The sequence below is a fragment of the Sciurus carolinensis genome, chromosome 1 (genome assembly GCF_902686445.1).
Source record: "Sciurus carolinensis chromosome 1, mSciCar1.2, whole genome shotgun sequence".
Lineage (NCBI taxonomy): Eukaryota > Metazoa > Chordata > Mammalia > Rodentia > Sciuridae > Sciurus > Sciurus carolinensis.
The window spans coordinates 144338998-144363971 of record NC_062213.1 but is presented as its reverse complement, the minus strand read 5'-3'; the positions used below and the strand labels follow the sequence as shown (position 1 = coordinate 144363971).

The following is a 24974-nucleotide window of genomic DNA, read 5'->3' as shown; positions in this document are numbered from 1 at the left end:
TTTTCATATAATTATAGGAAAACAGATTTAACAGATTATGCTCAAAATTGTAGCCAGAGTGTGTTCTGAAAAATTAAGCAGAGAAGCAATTCTTTTCATGTATTAAAAAAGTTTGTGATATATTGTGAAAAGATTACATTATGTACAGTAATGTCCCATTTTTGTAAAAACTATCTTTAATGTAGAACAAAAACAATTTGCCCTGTATGTATATCAAAATGTTAACTGGTTATCCTTCAGTGGTAAGTGTATGGGTGACTTTATATAGGCTTGTTTGGAGTTTTAAAAATTTTAAATATTGAATGAACATTTTAACTTTCATAACCAGAAAATAGTTATTTTAAAAAAGAAGGTTAGCATTCTAGGAACTGTAAGAAACTTTGTCATTCTATAAAATAGCGATTTTATGGTTTTCAACTCTATCATTTTCATCATTGAACAATTTTCTTTAATATTATTGTAAATGGTTCCATGTTACTAGTGTGGTAGAATATTACATCCTATCAACTCTTCAAATTAATGGGATCTGTTTTGGTAACTACTTAACTTTTAAAATTCTAGGGGAAAATATGTGCAGTAAACCAGTAATAAAGACAATGATTTTTGTTTCTTGCATTCTCATATAAAATTATGTTGAAGAGTAAAATAAGTAAAAGAGAAAAAGTAAATTATTTTGGTTGTTACTCTTTTAAGAAGAGTGATTCTTTACTTTCCTCAAATTGGAGTTCAGGGGTTTGTGATCTGTTTTTGTAACATATTCCCCTCTGGATTAAAGCTACCAACATTCTCCTCAGAAATGCACATTAAATTTTGCTCGCAGTTTTAGGGAGTTATAAAAATGGGGTTGGGATTTTCTCATATGATGCACTTTAAAGAACAAGAAGATTTCAGGCAGTTATTTCACTTCTGATACTTGCCAGGCACTGCTCAGTCTCAACAAGGGAACAGTTCAGAACCAACTTTGTGTCCTTGTGGGTTCACTCATAAGCTGAGGGCTCTTTATCCAACAACAGATGATATCCTCCTGCTGGTGGCATCAGTTCTTGCCTCCTTTTCCTTGCTTTTTATTTGTCCTAGCACATCTTCTAGCTGTATTTTTTAAAAGTATATATATATATGCTTTTATGTGGGTTGTACTCCATGAGAAAGATCCTTGGAGAAAATTGCACTTGGATTTGGCCTTAGAGGATGTGATGGAAATTATATACAATAGATATTCAAATGTATATATATTTCATGGACCTTTATTTTATTCATTTATTTATATGCAGTGCTGAAAATTGAACCCAGGGCCTCACACATGCTAGGCAAGCGCTCTACCACTGAGCCACAACCCCAACCCTTTAAAAGCCTATTCTAAAGAAGTCTGAGAAATATTGCAGAGAGGAAGGACACATGGAAAAATGAAATACACAGTTCAATTTTGATTCCTGGGACACAAGCTAGATTTTATCAACTATTCAGAGAAGCAGATATGTATGTTGGGGGTGGAGATAGGGAAGGGAGCACATGAACTCTATATGGACCATGCTATTGGTGTGTGTCTACACATTGGAAGGTCTTTTTAGATGGGTTGCTTCATTATTTGGACAGACATCTGTATCTGCAAGGTGTCTTTCTGTTAAAGACAATGGAAAACCTTCCTAACTGGCTTAGCAGAAGGGGGAATCATAAATCAACAGTCCTTGAGTGGTACTGGCATCAGCAAGGCTCCTTGGAGAGCCCACATGATGGGTTCAGGATCCTGTGTCTTGCCCATTCTCTGTGCCCTGCTGCTTGCTGTCTCAGTTCCATCATTCAGGTCGGCACCACACTGTGTCCCAGGATGGCGGTCAGCAGTTGCTGGCATCTGCTTCTTTTTTCAAGTAGAGCAGGAAAGGGGGTGTCCTTGTTTATAATTTCCAGTGAACAACCTGAGATTCATTCTGCCCACCTCTGGAACAGTCACTGTGATGAAGGGGTCTACTGTCTTGGCCCATTCTTGTGTTCCATCCCTGAACCTGTGAGCAGTCAGTTTCCTCTGAACCACAATGATCTTCAAATGACCAGTAGGTACTGGGAAGATGAACAGTTAGCATCTAGTACTGATGGCAGCTCATAATTTTAAATAGAATACAAAATCAAGTGGTGACTGGGTTAGACCTGTCTGGCCTTTTATTCTAACTCTGCCCTCTTACCTGTTGTCTATGACCCTGTGAAATCATTCCACTTCTCAAAGCTTGGTTTTCCTTCATAAAATTAGGGTAATAACAATACCTATCTCATATTAGTGTTGTAAGGATTAAATGAAAGAACATATAAAGAATTTATCTGTTGCCTGGGCTATATTAAATAATTAGTTAGTCATTATATTGACCTTCCCCAGTGATTTACATTAGTATTCCTAGATGAATTATAGTGCATGTTTATATGCGTATTTATTCCTTTGAAATAAAGTTGTAACTTTGAACTACTTTTTAATAGCCTTGGCCTAAGAATACTGTCCTTCAGGCCTAAGTCCTTTGATCTGATGTCTTGCACACCAAGCTTCTCATGTATCTAGGTGGAAGGAAATTTTAAATTAATCATTTCTAGGAGGGCTAGAGAACTAATGAATTGAGAGTCTCCTAGATGGGAGGGACTCTGAAATTCTCTATTCCTTGCTTTGGGAGCCTTGGACCTTGCTGAATCAGTGGCCTGCAACATTTGATTCTCCCTGTCTCTTTTCCCACTTGTCCTTGCCCTTGGTGTTTGGGTCTTTCTTTGTACATTACTTTTTCCAGGAAGTCTCAGGCTCATGAGGAAGAAGCATGGGAGTCCACTTGGACCTCTGATACCTATGGATTTATATGGTTAAGAGTATGAACTTTAGAATCAGAGAACCTGGGTTAACTTCCCAGCTCCTCTGTTTACAGATTTTGTGAACTTGAGTGTGAACCCTTTTCTGTAAAACAATATACATTTACAGCTTTGTTTAAGCACTCAATGTATAGTGGTTTCAATGCTATGTAAAATCACTCCTATACCTATGGATTAACAGACAGATGTGATAACTTCTGCTCTATGTGAATTTGGTTAGTGTGAATCATTCTCTGAAATTGAGATTAGCACTGAGAGTCATGAAAAAACAAAAATGAAACAACAACAACAACACACACAAAAAAACAAAACAAAAGAAAAACAAGCAATTCTGGGCTTGCAAAACTGAGGATACTAGGTGTATTTATAATGCAAAGTCCTGCCTGGATTACCATCTGGCCACCTTTTAATGTTTCTCTTGGTGCTATGTAAGTTGAGATGGAAACGATGGAAATCAATTGTTGAATTTGGTGAGGTAACTGAGTGCACCCTACAAGGATGGTCAGGGGAGTGGACTATGTGTTTTCTTCTCTGAAATGGAGTGGAGATACATCTGGTCACTTGCCCATGTGGGGTCATAAAACTAATGAGGGGACAAAGAGACTGCAGGGTCCTGGGATTTCACTCTGTATCAGGTTCTCAGTAGACCCTTCTTCCCCCTCCCTTTAAGTTCTGCCACCACTGAGATGAATACTGGAGGTCTCCACTGTGGAAGGGTTAGTCTTAAACTTTTCCACTTTGGGGAATCCCGTGAAGAAATAGGGGGATCACCTATCATTTCTACCCTGCTCTAATGGGAAGGGAGAAATTGTAATGTTTCATAGAAGCAAGAAATAAAGTTAAATACAAAAGAGACCTTTGCTGCTCGTATTTGAAGTGACAACTTGAACATTTTGAAAGGGACCTTTGCATGTTTCTCATTTTCAGAGAGAAAACCAATGCAAACAGTGTTGTTAAGGAGGGAGTGGATGAGCCGATCTCTCTCTCCCCAGACTGAAATTCATCCAGCATTCTCTAAATGTGAGCAGGCTGCTGGGCTGAGCACCTTTCATATATTAGCCCCTTGAGTGCTTAAACAAAGCTGTATGTAGATGGTATTTCACAGATAAGGACTTACTCCTCAAGTTCATATAATTTATAAATGAAGGAACTAGGCATTAACTCAGGTATTCTGATTCTGAAGTCCATGGTCTTAACCACCACCCTGTGGACAACAGTATAGATTTGACCAGAATGTTAATTTTCTAATAGGGCAAACTATTATATGTCAGTCATCAGAATGCAATTGAGAACATCACTCAGGCATTATAATACACAGTTAAGAACAGTGTGAAGGTGGAGATAATCAGATCTCAGTCATAAAGCCCTTGCAAGATGTCTTAAAAGGGTCAGATAATGTTTTAAAAAGCCAGAAAAATAAGAGGGGTCTCTACTTTCAGCTGAAATCTCATGAGAAATAGTAAAACAACTTTGGTCACAGTTTTGAACTGAGAGTGATTCATTTGCTTCCTGTCACCAAAATGTCACTGATTTTTCTTTCCCACTTTGTTTTCATGCATGACTTCCAGTTCATCGCAGTGTTGCCCTTTAGAGTTATTTCTAGATCTTCCCAACGATTCCACATGTGCTCAGCAGCCGAATCCTGTTAGGCACCCCTGTTGACCTCTGCATCTTACGCATTCCATCTTCTGCCTTGGGCATTTTTGGGTCATCTCCCTCTTTCTCGCCTCTGTGGTGCTAGGGATTGAACTAGGACCTTGTGCATACTAACCACGCACTCTGTCTCTGAGCTACATCCCCAGCCCCTGGGCCATCTCTTTTTCACTGAGCAACAAGAGATGTTGGATATGACTCTGTGCATCTGTGCCCACCTCCTATTGAAGTTGTGATCACTGTTCCTGCTCTGACAGTGATGCTTCATACTCCAGGCCAACTAGGTCCCTCATGCTGTGCAGAAGTGGGGAGAATGCCCAGCCTCCCCCATGTGTCACCCTTTGTCATTGAGAATCTAAGCCATGTTGCATGCACTTTTCCTGAAAATAGCGCTTTTGACTTCTGTCTGTACTTCTTCCTTTCCTATGGTGCAGGCACAGGTTTTTTGGGGGTGGGGGGTGAGGGAATGGACACAGAAACATTTCTGCCTTCCCCATTTTCTCACCCTCCTGATCTTCACCATATAGCAGAGACTGGGAGTTTGTCTATTTATTAAAAATGTCAATTAAAATAGGGTCTCATAAGGAATGTTATGTGTCTATACAAATGTTTTAATTTAAAGTCTAGAAATATACTTTCTTTTACCACTCTTGATGGAAAAGACTTTTTCTTGGTATAAAGGGCACAAATTGGAATTCTATGAAGTTTTTCTTATATAATCACAATGTTAATGCATACCTATGAGTTCTATTTCATTTTTAAAAACCAGATATGATAAATGATGGAAGTTTAAAGATATTTTTACTAATCTCTTTGAAACATATTGCCCACACTTTTTTTTTTTTTTTTTTGAAATAATTCTTATGGAGTCATTCCAAAGCAGTCAACCTAGTTTTTGGAGCAATAATAACTCCTCATTTCACACTCATCTCATCAGCTCATGCACTTTTAAATTAAATCAGAATAAAAGATACAATTGCCACAAGAAAATGTGGGGACAAATATGCCTGATTCCTGGCTGGGAGTGTTCCTGTGCCCTCAGTAACCCATGACTGGCAGGGACTGTATGCTTTGTAGGTGGAGTGGGGAGCACCAATGAACCTAGTGAATCTGCAAGCTGGTTATTTGTATCTGTGGTGTAAACCACCTCTCCACTTAGGTCAGCCCCATGAAAGACATCATGCAAACCCATTCACATGAAGTCCCGATTTAGGGTGTGGTCTGACTGGTCAGACGTGCTTAGGCCTGCCGGCATTCCCTAAAGTAGAGCAGACAATTAGCATTAAAACTTTTCAAAACATTTCCAAAACATAAAACCTGTTTTTTTCCCTGCGGGTGAACAGGATCATACTTTTGTTTGCAGGTATAAACATGTCGACTTATGTACCTGAACCATAGGATCACGGAGAAAACTGGCGGCTCTTTCCTTAGAAGTGAAAACCGTCCTGGAGGCCAGTACAAGTCAGAATTTAAAATTTAACTTCTGCTTTGGTGCCCCCAAGTGGTTAGTGTGAGCATGCCACTTTCAAGAGGAAGATGGCTTAGCAAATACATAATGATTAAAAAAATCTGGAATGAATAGACAGAATTCAGGATTTTTAGGGTAGTGACACTTCTGTTCGAAGCTACAATGGTGGATATGCATATATACATATATCCAAATTTACAGAATGTACAATACCAAGAGTGAACCCTAATGTCAACTATGGATCAAAAATGATGTACCAGCTGGGTGTGGTGGTACATACCTGTAATCCCAGTGACTGGGGAGACTGAGGCAGGAGGATTGTTAAGTTCAAGGTCAGACTCAGCAACTTAGCAAGGCCTTAAGTAGCAAGAACCTGTCTCAAAATAAAAGGGTTAGGGTTGTAGCTCAGTGGTAAAGTGTCCCTGGGTTCAATTCAATTCCCACTACAATAAATAAATAAATAAATAAATACATAAAATAAAATAAAAAAATACACATACACACATGCACACACCAGTGTAGGTTCATCCATGGTAACAAATGTGCTGCTGTGGTGGGGGATACGGATAATGGAGGAGGTTGTGCCTGTGGGAGGGGGTGAGGGTATATGGGAAATTTGTGTTCTTTATGCTCAATTTTGCTGTGAACCTAAAACTCTAAAAATAATTTATTATTTAAAAATACTTCCGTTTTCCATAAATTTTTCCTTCTGGCTACTGGTATTGTAAGTAAGAGCAAGAAAAGATAGAGACATTGTCTAGGGAGGCCAAATGAACTCTAAGGTGGGAAGCCACATAGTCCTGTGTCTAAGTCCTTAGCCTTATAAATATCAGAAACCTTCTTTTCCCCCCCAGTGATTTCAGACTTGTTCAATTTTCCAGGAATACATCATGCTCATAAAACTTACAAGAGATTCTTGTTGATAAGTTACAATGCCAATACATTACTTTACCTAGAGATGTATATGTAGCAGTAGACCAAAGCATGTATTATTTGAGCAGTTTATTTTCTACCCTGTAGGAATTTTGGGGGGAAGACAACTATACTGAGTAGGTTGCTAGGTGAAATCACAGTGGGTTGGTGTGTAGGTGTGTGCTCATGTGTGGTTTGTTTAATGGTTAGTGCTGTTATGCTGAGACTATCTTTATCACTTTAGGGATGTGCGTAACTCTGGGTTGGGAACACTCATGTCGTTGGGCAGTACAGAATCCTGGACAGTGCTGATGACAGACCAACCCAATCTTTTTCTTTGGACACTCTTTGTCTAGCATTTGAAAATCCGTTCTTTCCTCAGGACATAGGGGAACTGGCAAGACCAACGCTGTAGGCTTGTTGATACAATGTTAGTTTTCTGAAATGTGTTTGGTCACCAGAACTAGCATTTGGGTGTTACCCAAATTTATTAACCATCATTTACAGTTTTTTGCTTCGGGAGAGCTGATCTACTTATTGCATGATCATTTTTTCCCTTTCATTCTCAGAGGAAGACTTCTGTCCCAAAATGCAGGGTAGAATTAATATGCAAAATCTTCAATCACTTTGGGATATATTCCTAAAACCAATGCAGTACTTGCTAAAGGTGGGGCTTATTCTAGGTTCTAAGTTGGTAAGAATGTCTTTGTGCAGGCACTTGACTTCTGTGTCTTGTGAATTTTTTGAGGACCTTGTTACCTGCTCGCACTTATCAGCTGGTCCCATGAATCTCTGGAGCTCAGTCTGCAGCTCAGGTGTGGCGTCCTCCCTGTACTTCTTCCTCACCCCAGGGGACTTGGGAAATATCTGCAGAGTTTATAGACTGGTGACCTGTGTTTGGAATCTGACCTCTTGTCTTTGCCAATACATTATTTTAAAATGTTTAACTTAATTACCTAATCTGAAAAATCAGGAAATTCATGCAAAACTCTGAGTATCCAGGTCCTCTGCAAAACAATAAATCTGACTTAGCAGGGCCTACACTTCCAAGGGTGGGAAGTGTTGGAGTGGTCTAGAGACGGCACGCTCCTTCCATCCATCCTCACTCCCTACCCTTCCTGTTCACTAGCGTAGGTTGCTGCTTGGGATTGGGGGTAGGGGGTGTGACTTGGTGCATTGCAAGAACAAAAAGAAAACACAAAACAAGCATAAGGAAAGGAGCAGCTTCTTATGAACCTTTGCTTCCAGTTCTGGTCCCTGCTATCTTTGGGGAATTCCTCCCTTGGAACTGTTTCCAGCCTACCTTTCTTTAGGCCCTTGTCTCTATATCACCTTTAAATTTATCCCTGTGTTGGCTGGAGAGCTGTTGAGTAAAGCATGTTGATGCTGGAATCACAAGACCTGGTTTTGAATCCCAACTGTACTTCTTACTGAGTTCAATTCCCTTATTTGTAAAATGAGGGTGATAGTAGTCCTGAGAGGGTGGTATGAGTATTAAATAGTATTGTGCACATAAGGCATCAAGCAGATGTTTGGTACACAAATAACAATGCCTTCATCTCTCTCTTCTGTCAAGACATGGTTCTTTTCCTTCATGAGCTGGATGAAGTCCAGATGGACTTTCAGTGCTGCTTTCTGGCTACTTAAACCTCTTTGCTCTTATAACAAAGCCAACTGTTGTACTTTTTCTTCCTTATAACTTCCAGTCTTTTTTTCTTTCTTTCTTTTGATACTGGGGATTGAACCCAGAGGTGCTTAACCACTGAGCTACATCCCCAGCCCTTTTTATTTTTTATTTTGAGACAGGGACTTGCTAAGTTGCTTAGGACCTCACCAAGTTGCTGAGGCTGGGTTTGAACTTGTGCTCCTCCTGCCTCAGCCTCCTGAGTTGCTGAGATTACAGGCGTACCCCCCCATTCCAGCCTTATCTTATCTGTACACTTCACATATTCCCTCTTTTTGAGGGTACAATTCTCATAGAGATTTGAATATGAGAATAATGGATAGCAGGCGAATTGATTTTGTTTTAAGTAATTCTGTAAGAAGGCTTACCTTTTATCAAATCTCTACAATAACTTGTGATGGAAACTATGTTAGCTTTTGCAGCAATCTGTTGGAATTCTTTCTGGATATAAATGTGTGTGTGTGTGTATAACACCCCCCCCCCCCATTTTATATTTATAGAAATAGGACCAAGGTCAAATGCTGGAAAGTCTTCAGCAGACAAAATGGGAACTGCAAGAGGAACACTTCGTCTGAGATCAAAAGGTCCTGCCACCGTGGAAGAAATGGTATGTTATGTTCATTTGATTTCCATTTTGCTTAGAAATGTATAGATACCTTGTACTTTGGTCCTGGGGGAATGAAAGGTTTGTTCTGGAGGTAAATGGCAACTGGCAGACCTGGTAGAGTTGCAAGCATTTTGAAATGAGATATGAGGAAGAATTGAACAAAACCTACACAGTAACACCTGGTCATTTTGAGCCTTTATGTTTTCATTGTGCAGCACACTGCCGGGCATGTTACTGAAGGCCATTACTATTTCTTGAATGAATGATCATGCCCGAGTGGAAAAAATAAATTCAGGAGAATGGAAGAACAGTGGGAAGGAACTGGCAGTGGGCAATGAGGTGAATGCCAGCCCTGCTTTCTGCTGGAGGCTGTGGGGGAGAATGAGCAGACTTGAAGCAGCTTGGAAAGGAGACAGGGTTAGTGGGAGAACTCCATGTCCCTTCAGGAGCATCATCTTCTAATAGTATCATAAATATTTGTTAAGCATCTGCTACATATTAGGTGCTAGGAGGAAAAATAGTTGCTTAAAATCTATCTGAGGAGGTAGGAAAGATTTATTTAAAATTAAATGTCCAAAAAAAAAAAAAAAATCCATCCCTGTTTGCCTAGCCTGCTTAATTAAATAGGTCAATTAAAAATAGCTGATAATGAAAGGAAAAAAGCGGTTTTGGTGCCAATATTAAATTTGATACAAATGACTTGTAATCTAGTTTCAAGGATTGAAGTATTTAAAGGATTCGTAGGATCTGAAACAAATCATCCCCTTATAACCTGGCACAAATTCTGAACACCGAATGATATTCTACTTGCACATCCAATTCTTTTATTCATTTGTTGGATCAGCAAAGTCCAGGTGCTGGTGATATGAAGATGGATAGAATCTACATTGTGTACAGCCATAGAAATGAAAAGTTGTACCTCGTTTGTGTACAATGAATCAAAAATGTAATCTGTAAAAATAAACAAAAATTAAAAAAACGATGATAAAGACATTGTTCCTCTTCTAAGGGAGAGAGGCATGACAAGAAGCTATCATGAACCAACTGAACAGGACTAATGGAAATATGCACAGAATACACAGTGTCACAAAGAAGGAACTGGGGAGAGAAAGGAGGTCAGCAAGTTTCCTTCCAGAAAAAATGGTGAAGTTCATGTGAGATTAGGAGAAGAATATCCTAGACATGACACTGTGATGGGCTTGGGGAGCTGGTGAGCCATCCCTGAAACAGGAGTGTGGGTACTGGAAGTACCAGGCTGAGGCGGATGAGGCTGGAGGAATTGACTCAAGTCTTGAAGTGAGAGAACTTATGAAAACTGGGGAGCAACACAATCAATTTCATGTTAGAGAAAAATCCCTTGGTTTGAGAGGATGGATTGTGAAGCAGGATGGATTTGAGAGGGGGATAGCAAGGGGGTAAAAGGAAGCTTCTGTGCATAAGAGAAGATGGGGAATGGACTTAGGCAACCATTGTGGCTGAACAAGAGGTGATAGATCAAGAGCTGTGCTGCAGATAGTGATAAACTGTTGTGTGTGCCAGAGTACTGATACTGTTATGGCAACTTATAGTGTGACTGGGTAGATAGATACAAAGGTTAACACCTAAGTTACTTTGTATAGCCTGTTGTTTTACACAGGCAATTCAAAATTGCCCACTAAAATGAAGGCAATAGCAATATATTAGGTCTGTTACTGTTTTGAAGCTTAGTGCTAGTGTATGGGGCCCTGGATGTAGCTCAGTGTTAGAGTGCTTGCCTAGCATGTCCAAGACCCCAGCACAGAAGGGGAAAAAAAAAAAAGAAAGAAAAAAGTAAGAACATTGTACTGATATCCTCAAGGAGATAAAAATAATTTTTTATTTGCTATAAAATACATGACTTTAATAAATTTTGAGAATACAAAGCAACAAACACATATAACAATAATGAAAGTAATGTGAAATTCTGAAAATCTGACTAATGGTGCATCTACATTTGCACCTGTAGTCAAGTATTAAATGTCTTTGGGCAATTTCTTTTCAGGTATGAAGGAAACCAAGAATAGTCTGAACATAGGACAAGACTTACTAAAGATTTTAAAAGAATATTAAAAACATATTTTTTACTGAAAATTTTAATAGTTTTAGGAAGAACAAAATGTTTTGGTATCATTAATACATAAAACAAACTATGTTAAGAATATTATCTCAAAAGTGTCTCATCTTATAAAATTTTCTTTTTTGGTGTTTTTATAATGTGTATAATATATTAATATGGTAATACATGTGTGTAATTTATAAAAATTTGTACCATAAAATTAAAGAGTAAATAATAAGAGGGGATGTTTAGAAGTATTTTACTGTTGGGGTGAGCCATCAAGAGTTTGGAGACCCTGGCCTAGACAATAAAGACCAAAGTCCTTTTAGTGACACACGGGACCCCTTAAGATCTAGTCACGTTGTCATTGTGCTCTCCAGTCGCACAGGGCTTCTTGTAGTCCCTGTAGCATGCAGAGCCTGTGACCTCACAGACTTTGCATATCCATTGCCTTCTGCTTCAAGTGCCCCTGTCCTTGTACATCTTGGAAAACACAATTCTGAAGTCACCTTCTTTCTGAAATCTTCCAAAACTCTTAGATAAATTTGCTTCCTCCCCATGGTGGCTCTGTACTTTTTATGTCCTTTAAGATTGTTACATAGTCATTTATTTTTACATTGATTTCCCCATCTAGGTAGTTAACTACTTGGGAACTGTGTTCCCTGCTTTTCTTTTATGAATCCATAACATTTAAAGCTAACACTAAAAATAAAGTTTTTACTATATTGATTTATGTTTAGTTATAGAGCACATTTTGGAGATATTTTCACTAAAATAAGCTGAAGCACATCCCCATGAGCTGGCTCTGTATCAGATTTTCTCCTGACAATCAAGAGATTTCATTATAAAAATATAATGTCTTATTTCTCTCTTCTTTGATGAAGCCCTCTGAAGTGAAAGCAAAGGCAATCGAAAAGATTGATGATCTTCTTGAACTATACATGGGTATTCGAGATATTGACTTAGGTAAGAATATACTTTTAAAAGATAAAACTTGATAAGAAATTGTATTTCAAATTGCATAGTCACCAGAAATACACTGCTCTGAAAAATGCACACCCTTCTCTTGGCATTTGCAGCACCTTTAGCTTTCTGGGCCTGGTCTGCTTGGCAGCTCCATTTTCTGCAGGGTTGTTTCCATCCTTGCCAGCATCAGCTTTTCCCTTTTTCTCTTGGGGCACCTTCTCTCTCTTCTTTGCAGGGCCTTTTTAGGCTTGGGCTCTGGCTTTGGAGGAGCAGGTTTAGCAGACAACCTTGTGGATCTTCTCTGGTTTGCCCATCACCTTAGCATCCCTCCAGCTTTTCTCTTGGGAATGGTGGCAAAGGTGATGGGACCTTGGTGCTGGATGCAGGGATACAGCAGCTGTGGCTTTGGTTAGTCTGGGGATCACTCTTGCCTCTTCTCTCTGCTCCAAGACTCTTACCTTCAAAAGTCTCATATCTTCTAATTTGATAGATTCTAGTGCTTGTTTATGTCTTATTTGTGTATCCAATTATACCTTTCAAGATTAAAAAATATTTGTAGAGTCATGAAAAGAATAATGAATATAAAGATAAGAAAGAATAATATAAAGGAACCTGGTGCAGTTTGTGCCTGCATGCACTGATGCGTGTGTGCGCGTGTGTGTGCATTTGAATCAGTTGCTGAATACATTTTCTAAAGTCAAGGTCTTGCCTATTTTGTTTATCTGCTACCAGGTAGAGTATTTGAAGCTCATTCATCCTTTTCTATTTGAGTTCCACTTATTTTTCATTTTTCTTTTAGAATTGTCAAAAGACAAAATGAAAACAAATGTACTTTAAAGATCTCAATTGGTTTTTATTTGCAGTTCTAGAATTGCAAATTGGGTGGCATCTCATCTTATAAAACATAAGAGTGTTTTAATGAACAGAGGAGACTGGCTTCATAGATAGGAAGGGACTGAAGAAAGCAAAAACAGAACAAATAAAATCGGTCATTTCAAGTTTCCCTATCCAGGCTAAATCAGGGGACTTCCTTGTCATATAAGCTAAAACTGGCCTGTTTTAGGATTTGATGATTATTTCTCACTCTAATTTCTTGGAAGATGAGATGAGTAACTTAGTTTTGGCTTGTTGGTGTGGAACTTCAACATGAGTGACCCCATTTGGTTTCATCTGTTGGGCCTAGTGCAAAAAGCTCAGTCCAAACCAATGTCCATTTTATTTAATAGAATTTTTTCTTGCCTGTCTGAACTTCAAAAATTTCTATAGTAGGATGCATAGATAAAGCCTGTAACTGAAAAACACTGGTGCTCTGTTTCTTGATCCTTAAGAAAAATACAGAATTTGCAATTCTAGAAGTGCACTCAGGGCACTAAACATTCCTCACAAGTTAATTGTAAATAAACTAACAGTCTCTTTGTAAGGTTAATTAATCATCTGTAGTAAATTCTTCCAATTGCCATGATGCATTATCATTATACAGGGAAAGTGTTAGGAAAATAATTATTTGAAGAATGTCCACTGTTTTAAATTAGGGCTTTCTATTATTCAGATATTACTAACATGAAATATAAATCACAAATGTGAGACTTATTTAACAGACAAATGAATATATTTACTTCTATGTATTCCTAGTATTTCTTGACTTTCAGAAATGTTATTTCTTAATGCAAATTACATTGACATTCCATTATTCTGGAGTTATGTAAGTTTTTAAAAATTTTTAAAAATAGCATGATAATAAAGTGGCTGAAAACACTATCCTTAAAAAAAAAAAGGGATTAGGGTATGTTTATTATTTGAAAATAGATATGAATTCAAATGAATTTTTGTGGGAAGTTAACTCTGAAGATGAAAGTGCTTTATTTATTTGGTTGTAAAGTTAAAGTGTGAACTGTGACTTTTCAACCAACCATTTGTGACATGGGTCACCATGGGATGTTATCCATGGGGAAAAAAAGTCCTAGAAGATTTTGAGTCCTGTAAGGTTTTATGTAGATTGACCTAACTTAATGGGAAGTTGTATGTAAGTTTCTTCTTCTTCCTCCCCTCCTTTCCTCTTCTTCTTTCTTCTCTTCCTCCTTCTCCTCATCCCTCCTCCTCCTCCTCTTCTTCTTCCTTCTTCTTCCTCCTCTTTCCCCTCCTCCTTCTCCTCCTTCCTTCTTCTTCCTTCTTCCTCCTCCTTTTTCTTCTTCTTTTGATATTGAGGGTTGAACCCAGGACTTTGTCCATGCTAGGCAAGCACTCTACCACTGACTCCCCAACTTCAAATTCTACCCTTTAAATGGATGAATTATATGGTGTGTGACTTATATCTCAATAAAGCTTGTTTTTTTAAAAGAGCAAAAAAATATATTCTACATTGACTATGTTTTCAGTGTATGACTTATGTGAATTATTTGGAATGGGTTGATAGTTATAAAAAAATCTTAAGGAGTATAAGTGCTAAAGACCTTCCATAGAGTGAGATACAGTTACAGATTTCATGGTCAAGTTAACAACAGTGATGACTAAACTTTATCTAAATTATGCTGTTTGCTATTTTGTAGGTTTGAATGCTGAGGAGATTGAGAGGAGTTCTGCAACTTACCATAAGTTAATTAACAAGTTAGAACTAAGATTTAATTGTAGGACTTTTATACTAAGATTTTAAACCATGGAGTAATTTTTAAATATCTAATAGTTATGTTTAAATATTCAAAAGCTTAATGGAAACTATATTGATCTATATCACCAAACTAGGTTTGTCACTAATAATGATATGAAAGTTCAGGAATGGTGATGATAGAAGATATTTTCAGAATGGCCATGAGAGGTCAGCACTTAGCTGCTATGTGTGGCATAAAAGCGACTTTCAGTGGAATATTTTTTTGCCAGATTTTATTTAAGTATTAAATATAATCTGGTATATTGCAGCTCTATATCAGTTAACAGAAAAAATCATTTTAATACTATCTTATGTTAATGTATTATATAAGTTATACAGTATATTATATAGGATATAACTTTTAAAATAGTATTTCATTGTACTGAAGTTTTTCTTTGACACATCTCTCTCTCTCTCTCTCTCTCTCTGTTTTTGGTACTGAGAATTGAACCCAGGGGCACTCAACCACTGATCCACATACCCAGCCCTTTAAAAAATTTTAGAGTCTTGCTAAATTGCTTATGGCCTTGTTAAGTTGCTGAGGCTGACCTTGAACTTGCTAACCTCCTGAGTTGCTGGGATTACAGGCATGTGTCACCATGCCCTGTGGGCTTTTCTCTTAAAGCAGGGATACAATCTTTTATCAAAAAGGATGGAATTATAACATTCATTTTTCCTGTAAGGATGTTTAAACATTATGTTTATGCATTAGCAAATATTTATAACACGTTCAAGTGCATTCTCCATTCTTAATTTCCTTTTGAATTTGTGTAGCAAATTGCTGGTTTTTAAAAGATTTATGGGGCATTATAGTATTTCTAGCACAATTATGAAGCTGCCTAATTAGTATTTTTTATCACTTCTATAGTACCTCAAAGTAAATACTGGAAAATGTTGAGAGGCACAAAAGTAGAGAATTCACAGGGAGTATGAATTCTGATTTCATTACTTTGAAGCGTTAGCCTTTGGGCAAATTATTAAGCTTTGAGCCTTAATTTCCACATCTGTAAAAGGGGCACAATAAAAACAACCTCATAGAATTGCCAAGGCATCAAATTAAATAATGTATATAAAGTTCCTGTTACATCATAAATAATAGATGTAACCATTATCAATCTCAGCAATTATCACTAATAATTATTACCAGCAATAAGAGTAGAGGCAGTGGAGTTAGAAAATATAGGACCGTATACCTGGAGGTCAGAGTAACTGTGGGACTTCTTTGAGTGTGGGGGTTTTCCTCCACTTTTCTGCTGTGTCAGAATGAGTGCAAGAGTGAGATTATAGATTTCGACTGCAAAATTGTAGTGTAAACATTTAGAAGCAGCATTTTTCTCATTTTATGATTAGGAAACCAAACCCCAGAGACTCTAAGTTAGAGCAGGCCAGGTCCACAGCATGGTCCTGAGCTCAGTGCACTAGACAATGCCGCTGAGTTCCCTGAGGTATAAAAAACAATGTACCACATGTGCCAGGGTTTTTTCCACCTTTACAGTCAAGTGTGTGTGTGTGTGTGTATGTGTGTGTGTGTACACGCATGTGGTAATGGCGATAGAGAGATAGATTGATTGATTTTGGTTGATTCCAGATCTATCAGTGAATGCCTACATTGATTATTCCAACACTTAAAATCATCATCTATACTATTGTTTCTGCTTCTGAATAGTCTATACATTTTCCTATATCTTTTGTCTGTGTCCATCTTATTTCTTCTTCAACTAGATTTCTTCTTCCCTATGTCTCATTCATAAGTCAATAAATGCTTTTTGTGGGACCTATAAGAAATAGTTAAAGTTTAGATTAAGCAAAATTCTGAACTCGAGTCTTACTTCAGCTATACTTAACATTTATATTTTGTCTGCTCTTCTTTCACATTCTAGCTATGGGTCCAGAGTTTTGGACTTCTCTTTCCCTAAACATGCTAGCTGTACCAACGTGCACAATATTTAAGTTTACTTACAAAGCCTCCTCTGTCCCTACTCATTCACCAGTATTTGTTAGGTATAAGACATTGAACTAGTTCCTGTGGACATAAAAGACTGAGTAAGCTAATCAAGATCCATTGGAAATTTATTCCTTAGTAGGGTAGAAAACAATACTTACAAATAAGATCAGTGCAGACTTTAAGACTTGAGCAGTGTTGAATATGCATTATAAGATCTTTTATTAATATTTTTAGTTCATTTCAACTATACAGAATAATGGGTTTCACTGTGGCATATTTATACATGCATATAATATCTATGAATCCAGTACCTTCTCTAACTCTTTCCTTTCCCCTCCCTAGTCCCTTTCCTCTTTTCTAAAAGTATCCCTTCTACTTTCATGGTCAACACGCCCCCCCATCCTAGATTCCATCTATGAAAGAAGACATGCAATACTGTCTTTCTGAGTCTGGCTTATTTTACTTAACATTGTAATCTCTTGTTCCATTTATTTTTCTATAAATGATATGATTTCATTCCTTTTTATGTCCAAATAATATTCCATTGTGTGTGGGGTGTGTGTGTGTGTGTGTGTGTGTGTGTATGTATATATATACCACATTTTCTGTATCTCTTTATCCACTGATGCCTAGGCATGTAGGCTGTTTCTATAATGTGGCTATTATGAATTTGTACTATAAGATCTTATTACTTCAGTGTTGCTTGGGAATCAGTACCACCTGAGAGTTGTTGGAAGGGCAAAATCTTAGGTATGGCTACAGAGCTATTGGAGCAGAATCTGCATTTTGTCAAGGTTTTACGTAGATTGTTTGCATCTTTAGTATGAAAAGTACCTGCAGAAGGGTTTAGAGAATTTAGATATGACTTCCATTTATGGACAAAGAGTTTCATTGAGGAGAGGGCTTTCAAGGAGAGAAAGGATTTTAATGGTGGATTATCCCAGGCAAAGACAGAAGGATCAAAGCTAGCATTTTGAGTAGCCATATTTTTGAGGGCATACTGTTAGTGTAGAGGAGTAGGGCATTTGGGAGCCAAGGGTGCTTCAGATCAGAGTGACAGACTAGGGTTTAGAGTTTTGAGGAAGTTGGTGGCACAAGGAATATTTTTATATGTGGGGATGAGAAAGACGGTTCCAGAGGTGGAACAGAGCTTCACTGTCCTCTCGTTCTATTACCTGTGGAATCAGAGCTGTGCTTCAGGAAGAAGAGTCTACTGTGCCCATGTGGAATGGACTGCTGACAAGACTTAGAGATGAAGTAAAGGAGAGAACTCACACTCTAAGGACAATGGCGGAAACAGGAGAAAGGGTAGCAGTTTCTGAAGGGTAGATGACATCTGCTGCTTGAGATGCTAATGGCACACGTTGGAAGGATTGCCCACCACTTATTCTAAAATGGGAGGGTGGGGCTCATGAGAAGTTGGGGAAGGAAGGAAAGGTCTGGACTTCTCTGAAGCAAAGTCTTGTTTACACAGGTTTGTAGATCAATTCCCCAAGGCAGAATGTCTAAGAAGGAGAGAGACACAGATAGAACCTCTGGGATTATGGGGAATATGGATGGAGTGCAGTTTTCTGTGTATTTGGTTTCTTTTTTTGAGGGAGCTTTTTTCTTTTCTTGAATACAGTACCATCACTTCCTGTTGAAAGAGATGAAGCACTGAATATAGACCTTGGGGAATAATTTCCTTGGGAAATAATTAGTACTCATGAGGAATTTTTCTTCTTTTCTACTTGAATTTATCTACTATGTTTTAAAAAGTTTTCATCCATGGTCTGCATAGAGGTTCCTCCCAATATTCTACTATGGTAGTTTAAAAACATACAGCACAGTTGACAGACATTTTAGTGAATTCTTCTCCATTTGTCATCTAGATTCTGCCATTAATACTTTACTATAGGAGGGCTGGGGATGATGCTCAGTGATAGAGTGTTGACCCAGTCAGTGTGTGTGATGCTATGGGTTTGATCCTATCAGTGGAAATTTTTTTTTTAACTCAAAGGCTTGGAGTATAGTTCAGTGGTAGAGTACTTGCCTAGCATGCACAAGGTTCTGAGTTCCACCCCCAACCAATGCATACACACAATTTTTTTTACTGTAATTAGTTTATTACTTCTATTTATCTACTTCATATATAGATTTTTGTAAAAATGTAGTTGTGATAATAATGTAATATTTATGTACTGCTTTTTCAGTAAATACTAAGGAAAAATATTACCCCATTATTACAAATTATTCATGAACATTAAAATTATTTCAAAATATTTCATGAAATATTTCACCTGATACATTTCATTACACTAGAGATTACTTAATAATTCTACATTTTAGATTTATTTGATACTTAGTTATATCTTTATGTTAAATTATTTTCTGCTTTTAAGATTTTGTCTATTTTTTTGGTGCTGGTGATTGGACCTAGGGCCATGTGCATGCTGTGCATGCACACTACCTCTGAGCTCCAAAACCAGCCCAAGATTTTATTTTTAAAGTATAGATTCCCAGGGGTGGAAATGTTAGGTAGATTAATGGATATGAATATTTTTGAGGATTTTGACACTTGTTTCCAAATTATTTTTCAATAGTCAAGTTTATAAAGTCAAACCAGTATATTGGAGTATTGGTTTTTAGTATATCCTGCCCAGTCTTGGCATATGCTTTAAAAATATGAAAAGTTTTAATAAACTTGGGAGCTTTAGAAGAGTCTGAATAACTTAGTAACTTGGCAGGATCTGTGACTGGAGTGGTTCACTGTACCTTCTTTTTTTTAAAATTTTTTTTAGATGTCAATGGATCTTTATTTTATTAATTTATTTATGTGGTGCTGAGGATCAAACCCAGTGCCTCACACATGCTAGGCAAGTGCTCTACCACTGAGCTACAATTCCAGCCCTACCTCCCTCCTGTTTGAAGTACTTCTGGTTGATGATCAATGAAGAACACTTTGGGTCAGGGTTGAGATGGGAGGAAGGGTGACCACAATTAAGAGAAGAGATTCAGTTCCTCTACTTTATTACTATCTCCCCTGCCAAACTTACAGAGAGTTACATGTGAAGTACAAAGACATTTTTCTCCTGAACCATTTTAGAGTAAGTTACCTTACTGATATCCCATTGTCCCCCCCCAATAAGTTATGTGTATTTCCTGTAACAAATGTGTTTCCCTATTGAACCAAAATATATTCAACCAAATAATGAAATTAATGTTGACCTTATTGCCATCTAATGTTTATGTCCTTTTCATGTTTCATCAAGTTCTTCAATAGGTTTTATAGTAAAAGGGTGTGTTCAAAAATCATGTGTTGCATTTACATACCATGCTGTGTCAATTTAAAGTAGTTATCCCTTATTTACTTGTTTTTCATGACCTTGATGTGAGTTATTTTGAAGGATATTTCTCCTTTTGTTTTGTCCTATCTTTCTTTCCCCCCATAATTACAATCAGGCTGCACTTCTTTGGCAGGAATACCACAAATGTGATGCTGTATTCTTTTTGTTACATCTTAGCTGATGACTATTGGGAGGCAGGGAAGGGTTAGACTATAAGGTTTTTTTTCCAGGGTATTTGTTCTGCACATAGGAATGCTGGAGGTTCCCAAACAATGAGCTTTCAGGTTGGGGAGAGGTCAGTGGGTGACAGCTACAAACCTGGTGCAATGGACAGATTGTTGAAAAATGTCTTTGCTACCTTGAGAAGTGAGAAAGGGTATCTTATGGTTTTAAATTGCACTAGGAATATATGATACATATGCATGCTATGTTTGGAAAACACTGACTGGTGTCAGTCCCCTGATGCTATCTCATTTATTGTTAATTATCTTTGACAGCTACCACAATGTTTGAAGCTGGAAAGGACAAAAATAATCCAGATGAATTTGCCATGGCACTTGATGAAACTCTTGGAGACTTTGCATTCCCAGATGAATTTGTCTTTGATGTTTGGGGAGCCATTGGTGATGCCAAACAAGGATGATTATGATGTGAATGTTCTCTCTCTGAAGAAATGAACTATTGTTCTTAAAAAACAAACCTGTATAAGAACTCTTTTAGACACCTTTCTGAACTCTGGTTTGGTTTTATGTGTATGGAATAAAGTCTGGAATATAATTGGTAATTTTGATTTCTGAATACTTTCTATTGTAGTTGCTACCACAGTTTGTTTAAATTACTTAATATGTGATTGATTTTAATTTTCATTCAGAAGTTTTAAAAAGAAAGATTTAAGGAGTATTTTCATATAAATGCTTTTTCTCTCCATTAGCACCCATGTTTAGTTTTCCACATTAAGAAATTGATTGCAATAGCTTTGTAGATTTTTTGTTGCAAAATCTTAATGTAATGATAATTAAGATAGTATAATTACCTCATAACATCTTCATTTTGTTATACAAGCTCAAATAGAATATATTCTGAAAATGAAATGTGAATTATGCCTACTGTAGGTCTAGAAGTATTGTTTTTTATCCACTGAGTGAGGTAAGATTCCTTTGGTGTTTTCTATGACATACTTTCTTTCTTTGTGAAACAAAGATTCATTTTCTTTTTTGCTTTTGTGTAATTGCTCTTAAAACTTATAGTTGAGTCTATTGCTGTGTGTACACATTTGCATGGATGAAAGAGGCAGGAGGGTAGAAGCACTTGTATTTGATTTTTTTTTTCAGTTCTTAAAATGTTATTCCTTTTTTTCCACCTATAACTACTTTTATGATACCCTTTATAAGCACTCCAGGGAAGGTTTTATATTCTATGTGGCACTTTTCTTTTGAAAGATATTTACTCAGAAAATCACTATGTTTGAGAACTTTTTTGGGGGGAGGGTTAAGCAGCAATCCTTTTCAGCATCCTAAACTTTAGAGGAGATATCAGAAATAGATTTCCTCCAAGTAGAAATAAAGGAGGAAGGGAGACTTGGGAATGTATTAGTCTATTATTTTAGAACTCTAACACACTGCCTCTAAACCTTACATTATTGAGGAAATTGAGGGTAAACGACAATCTTATCACTCTTTTTTAACATTTACTGATGTAAGGGAAATGGAAATGAGTGGTTTCAACATATATCATTTAAAAAGGCAGAGCATGGTGTGACCAAATGTTCTTCTAAAGTGTTGGATGAGAAATGCTGTGTGCTGTCACAGTAATCAGAAATAATCCCCTTTGAAGGAGGCATTCTAGGAAATCAGAAGTAGTGCCCTTTTCATGCTGGGTTTTTGCTTAGATAACTCTGTTGTTCTCTGGTAAAACTTTTCTTTTGCTGCCATCCATTCCCCTGTCACATAAGTTTAATGCTGTGAAGCTAATGTTAATCTGACATATACACAGAGCTGTTTTAGCCATTAATATATAACCAAAGTAGCTTAAAGAATATGGATTGTTTTATTGTTCTTGCCCAGCATTTTAAGATAGGATCCAGCTTGGTCTGTAATCTGTTAGTACTCGTTTAGCTTCTTTTGGAGGTTCCAAAAATACCTATCCATCTTAGACATAAAAAAAGCTGATATATTTAGAAATAGGAAAGTTATTGTATGATTTTGGAGACCCATAGAAACATTTTAAACAACAAACACATAATTTCTTGGAACTATATGTTAGATTTAAAATTATTCATTGTTTTATCATTATTATTTCAAAAAGTTTTTTTTGAGACAAGACTTGCTGCATTGTGCAAGATGAACTTGAACTTGTGGTTTCCAAGAGATCCTACTGTCTCAGCCTCTGAATAGCTGAGACTTATAGGTGCATGTCACCATGTTCCACTGATTTATTGTCTATTATTGATGAATGTCAGTTTCACCTTTTTTGGGCATGCATGAAGTCTGAAACGTGATGCTGTGGTTTATGGGATGTATTTTTAGCAATGATATTTTGAGAACTTTGATGTGTAAGGTACATCCATGTACAGCTTAATTATTCTTATCCCTGTTCAAAGGGACATTGTACTTTTTGAGGACTTCATCTGGGATCAAGTGCTTTGTATACTAATGGATTTTTCTTTGAAATGTTCTTAACTCTTACATCTATTGATAACAAGGTCATCTTTTATGTCATTTTGTACCTATACCTGAAAATACATCTATTTGTGAACTTTGTATCTTTTTGCAATTCACAGTGCAGAAAAAGTAATAGAGTGTATTTTTAGTGCAGTCACATAAGTTGTGGGCTACTCTGCTGCTGCTGCTATGCTGGGCAAATCTTTTTTTTGAAACATTCATTTAATTAGTACCACTAGGCATTTTCAGGACTCTCATTTTCTCTTGTTCTATAGTTTTTTTTTTTTTTGATGAAGGATGGTTATTTTATTTGTTCATGAGTTCCTCTCATGCAAGACAGCATCTTCTCTTAGTGGCCACTAAGAGCACACAATGTATTTTCTTTGATTGTGGCAGAAAATATGGATGATGATTGAACAGACCCTTGAACATAGCTGGGTCCTGATCAGATGTGCACATTGTGATGATTACAGATGGATGTATTTTGGGCTTTTGTGATGTTTCAAAAACATAATTATATAATTTCATGATGTGGAACTTTACAAATTCAATTATAAAAACAGTAATCTGTTAGCCTCTGGAGCTGCTATATCCAATATTATAATGTGACTGAAAATGAAAAAGAGAACAATCCTCCCAATGATATACAATTTGCAATGTTCCCTCTCTAATTTGAGCAAATAGACGTTTTCCAAGGAAAGTACACTTCATGAGTCCCGTGTTATTGCTCGTCTCCTTGGTCTCCTGTGGTTATTATTGCCTATCTAGAATTGTCATATTTGCTAAATGAATTTCATTTGCAAAATGGAGTTTTCAACATAATGGTTCTTCTAAATAGAGCACAGTCATTCACCAAGATGTAAAAGATTGATCATATAATGGCTTTTTCACTCTCTGATACATCTAAAAATAGATACCAATAGCTTTGTTATTGTTCAGGTGGAGACAGTAGGTTAGAAGGCCAGTTAAATGTTTTACCAAAGATATTAGTGACTAAAGAAAGAGGCAAAGATATTCGACTTGTGGTCCCAAGTTTAATAGTGCCCTGTTTAAAATACACATTTATTTTTCTGACACAGATTGAAGGAGATATCAAAGTAATTAAAAGCCCTTACATATATCATGATTATAAAATGATTCTTAATTTGTGAAGTATACAAAGTGGTACAGCTTGTCTCTATGTTATTAACTGAAAACTTAGTTCTAAGAAATAACTCCAGGTTATTATCTGCTAAGAGGGTGGAAGTTAAATAAGACATCCTTATTTCAATTGGAGATAGTAAGTCTCCATAAGACTTAGATATAGCTGTAGGTATTTTTAAAGTAGTAACAAAATGAAGAAATTATAAAATATTTCTAAAGATTGTTTTGATTTATTGTTTAATATTCTGAACCATTTGTGCCATACAATAGTATAGGTAAAATATTCTATTTTTTTGGGGAAAGATATATATATATATATATATATATATATATATATATATCTCATATATATATGATTTTGTAAAAATCATAGCATACATTTAGTGTTTTTGAGATTGAATTTTGGGGATCTACTAATCAATATGTGAAATTGTGAATTTTATATTGATACTGTTCTAGGATATATCGTTTATTATATTTCTACTTATAGATGTAAAATTTGGTTGCACGTTGATCAAAAAATAAATTGTTATATACAATTTTGTAATATTTCTTATATTTAAAATATGCCTTCTTAAAATAAATACCTTTTCATGAACCAAAGAATGACTGCTTTTGTCATTGAAAAGAGTTGTAGTTTTTCAGAAGGTCAAGGGTTGTACGTTTTCTCTCATATGTAGAAGGTAGAGAGGAAAAAGGAAAAGAAGGGTGGAGGTTGAATCTCATGAAAATTCAATGAAGATCAGTAGAATAGAGGAAAGGGACCAAGGTGAGGGAGGAGGGGTGAGAAAGGGAAATACTAGGGAATGATATTGGCCAAATTATATTGCTATATTGTGTGCATGTATGAATATGTAACAATAAATTCCATCATCATGTTTGACTAAAATGCACCGATAAAAATGTAGGGGAAAAAAAAAGCAAAACAAAAGCTGGCATTGTAGCTCAGTGGTAGAGTGCTACCTAGCACGGGTGAGACACTGGGTTCAATCCTCAGCACCACATTAAAAAACAAAGGTGAAATTCTTTAAAAAGGAAAAGAAAAAATGAAAAA

General features: G+C 36.7%; 1 protein-coding gene across 1 annotated transcript in view; it reads left to right on the top strand.

The window, feature by feature from the left end:
• The window catches only part of Gipc2 (GIPC PDZ domain containing family member 2), an 89339-nt gene extending 65122 nt beyond the window's left edge, over nt 1-24217 (top strand). Inside the window, 3 exon segments of the mRNA XM_047529363.1 lie at nt 9056-9162; nt 12121-12202; nt 20615-24217. Coding sequence (XP_047385319.1) covers nt 9056-9162; nt 12121-12202; nt 20615-20760 — 335 coding nt within the window. The 3' untranslated portion in view covers nt 20761-24217.
• The last annotated feature ends 757 nt before the right edge of the window (nt 24218-24974 follow it).